A 1878-nucleotide genomic window follows, 5' to 3' on the forward strand; every position below is an offset into this window, starting at 1 on the left:
AACTAAATAAATAAATAAATTTACGAGGTCTATATGGATAAAATATCAATAATAAATTTGCTTTTAATGTTTATTACCGAAAACAAATATGCATAGCCCATATAAATGTTTAGGCTACAGTACACAATTGATTTAAAATAATTTGTATTTTTTTTATGATGAACTGAATCACGTTTTGTCAAAAAAATATGTAGCATATTGTTGGATAACACGGTACTTGCACCCTGCTGATCGATGATTTCTCAAATCAGCGATTAAGTGCGGAATGGAAACCGAAAGTAAATGAGCTAGTCTTCGGAAACGAAACAGGAGGGGCATGTTCATGCCTTATAAATAATGCCTCCACCACGGACCACATCACTGAATGTTGGTGTAACCTACCAGACTTACCTATTCAAGACAGAAAAAAAGTAATCAACTGAAAACTTGAACAGCTCGGTAAGACGCAGAGGAAAATATTGCACATTATGAAAGTAAAATCAAACTTTTAATTAATGAGAGGATGCTGCAGTAGCTGAAACTGTACACTAATGTTTTCTTTTATCTCATTTTGACAGGTTCGTGATGGATCTAATAATAAAGGGGTTTAATGGAGATACGACATCTCTGACTGTGGGCTACAACGCCACAGTTGGTGAACTGAAGCAGCTCATTTCGCGGGACTTCAGAGTGTCACCTCCTCAGCAGAAACTTTCTGCTAATAACGGTCGCCGAATCGACCTTGAAGACGATTCCAGAACCCTCAGTAGTTACGGGTTGCACCCGGGCTCCACAGTGATGCTGTTCATCACGAACCCTGGACCTTTTCAGGTGTTCGTCAAGAACGAGAAAGGCTCCATAGGAACTTACGATGTTTCCATTGATGAGACCGTAGAGCAACTTCAGGAAAAGATCTTCAACAAAGAAAGAGTCCCTGTGGATCAGCAGAGATTGATTTACAACGGTAGACAACTGGAGTCTGGAAAGAAGTTGCAAGAGTACGACATCACATCCCACAGCACCATTCACATGACTCTGCGACTCAGAGGAGGTTAATGGAGAAAAACAGCGCGAAAGGATTTTTTGTTGTTGTTATTTTGATTGGTACTGTTACAATGATTAAACTTGCCAATGTAGTTAAAATAGTCATATGAAGTATCTGTTCAATTATAGATGAAAAAATTATAGCACTATTTGTTAATCGCTCTGGATAAGAGTATCTGCTGTAAATAAATGTAGTAATTTATAGGCCTATTACACTAAGTAGTATCAGAATGTTGAGTTAAAATCTGTTTTGTGAATTGTGGTGATGCAACAACTTACAGCATTAATACTTGGAAGAAAAACAATTATGCTTTCATGGATTCTATATATTTGTACTTTTTATGAATTATGTTTTATAATATTTTGCCTTGTAAATAAAATGATCAAATGCCTGAACTATACCAATATGCTTTGTCAACTTGATGTCTAATGCCTGGTAAACAAAGAACAACGCTATGCCAAATGAAACCCGCCAACATTTTCAAACAAATATTTTTGAATACCCTACATTTGGATGCAATGTATCAGAATGTATCAATGCAAGCATTTATGCTGGACTATTGACTCATTATACTGTGAATTGGTTCTGGTGTGAGGTGTGCATACTGGCGCACAATATGGCTGGCATCACTTTAAGTGGATGCTGCACACTGGTGGTGGTTGAGGAGAACACCCTGTTAAAGCGCTTTGAGTGTAGTGTCAGAAAAGCACTATACACAGTAAGTGTGACATTCATTCATTCATTCATACAGTAGATGTTAGCTATTGATATATATATATATATATATATATATATATATATATATATACAGGTGCATCTCAATAAATTAGAATGTCGTGGAAAAGTTCATTTAT

The 1878-nt window shown here is 36.2% G+C and overlaps 1 protein-coding gene across 1 annotated transcript; it reads left to right on the top strand.

The window, feature by feature from the left end:
• The first annotated feature begins 301 nt into the window (after positions 1-301).
• On the top strand, positions 302-1424 carry LOC127418884 (polyubiquitin-like). The gene is made up of 2 exons (XM_051659769.1): positions 302-438; positions 558-1424. The coding sequence occupies exon 2, from the start codon at positions 565-567 to the stop codon at positions 1033-1035; it is 471 nt and encodes a 156-aa protein (XP_051515729.1). The 5' UTR covers positions 302-438; positions 558-564; the 3' UTR covers positions 1036-1424.
• The last annotated feature ends 454 nt before the right edge of the window (positions 1425-1878 follow it).

This window comes from Myxocyprinus asiaticus, chromosome 3 (assembly GCF_019703515.2).
Source record: "Myxocyprinus asiaticus isolate MX2 ecotype Aquarium Trade chromosome 3, UBuf_Myxa_2, whole genome shotgun sequence".
NCBI lineage: Eukaryota > Metazoa > Chordata > Actinopteri > Cypriniformes > Catostomidae > Myxocyprinus > Myxocyprinus asiaticus.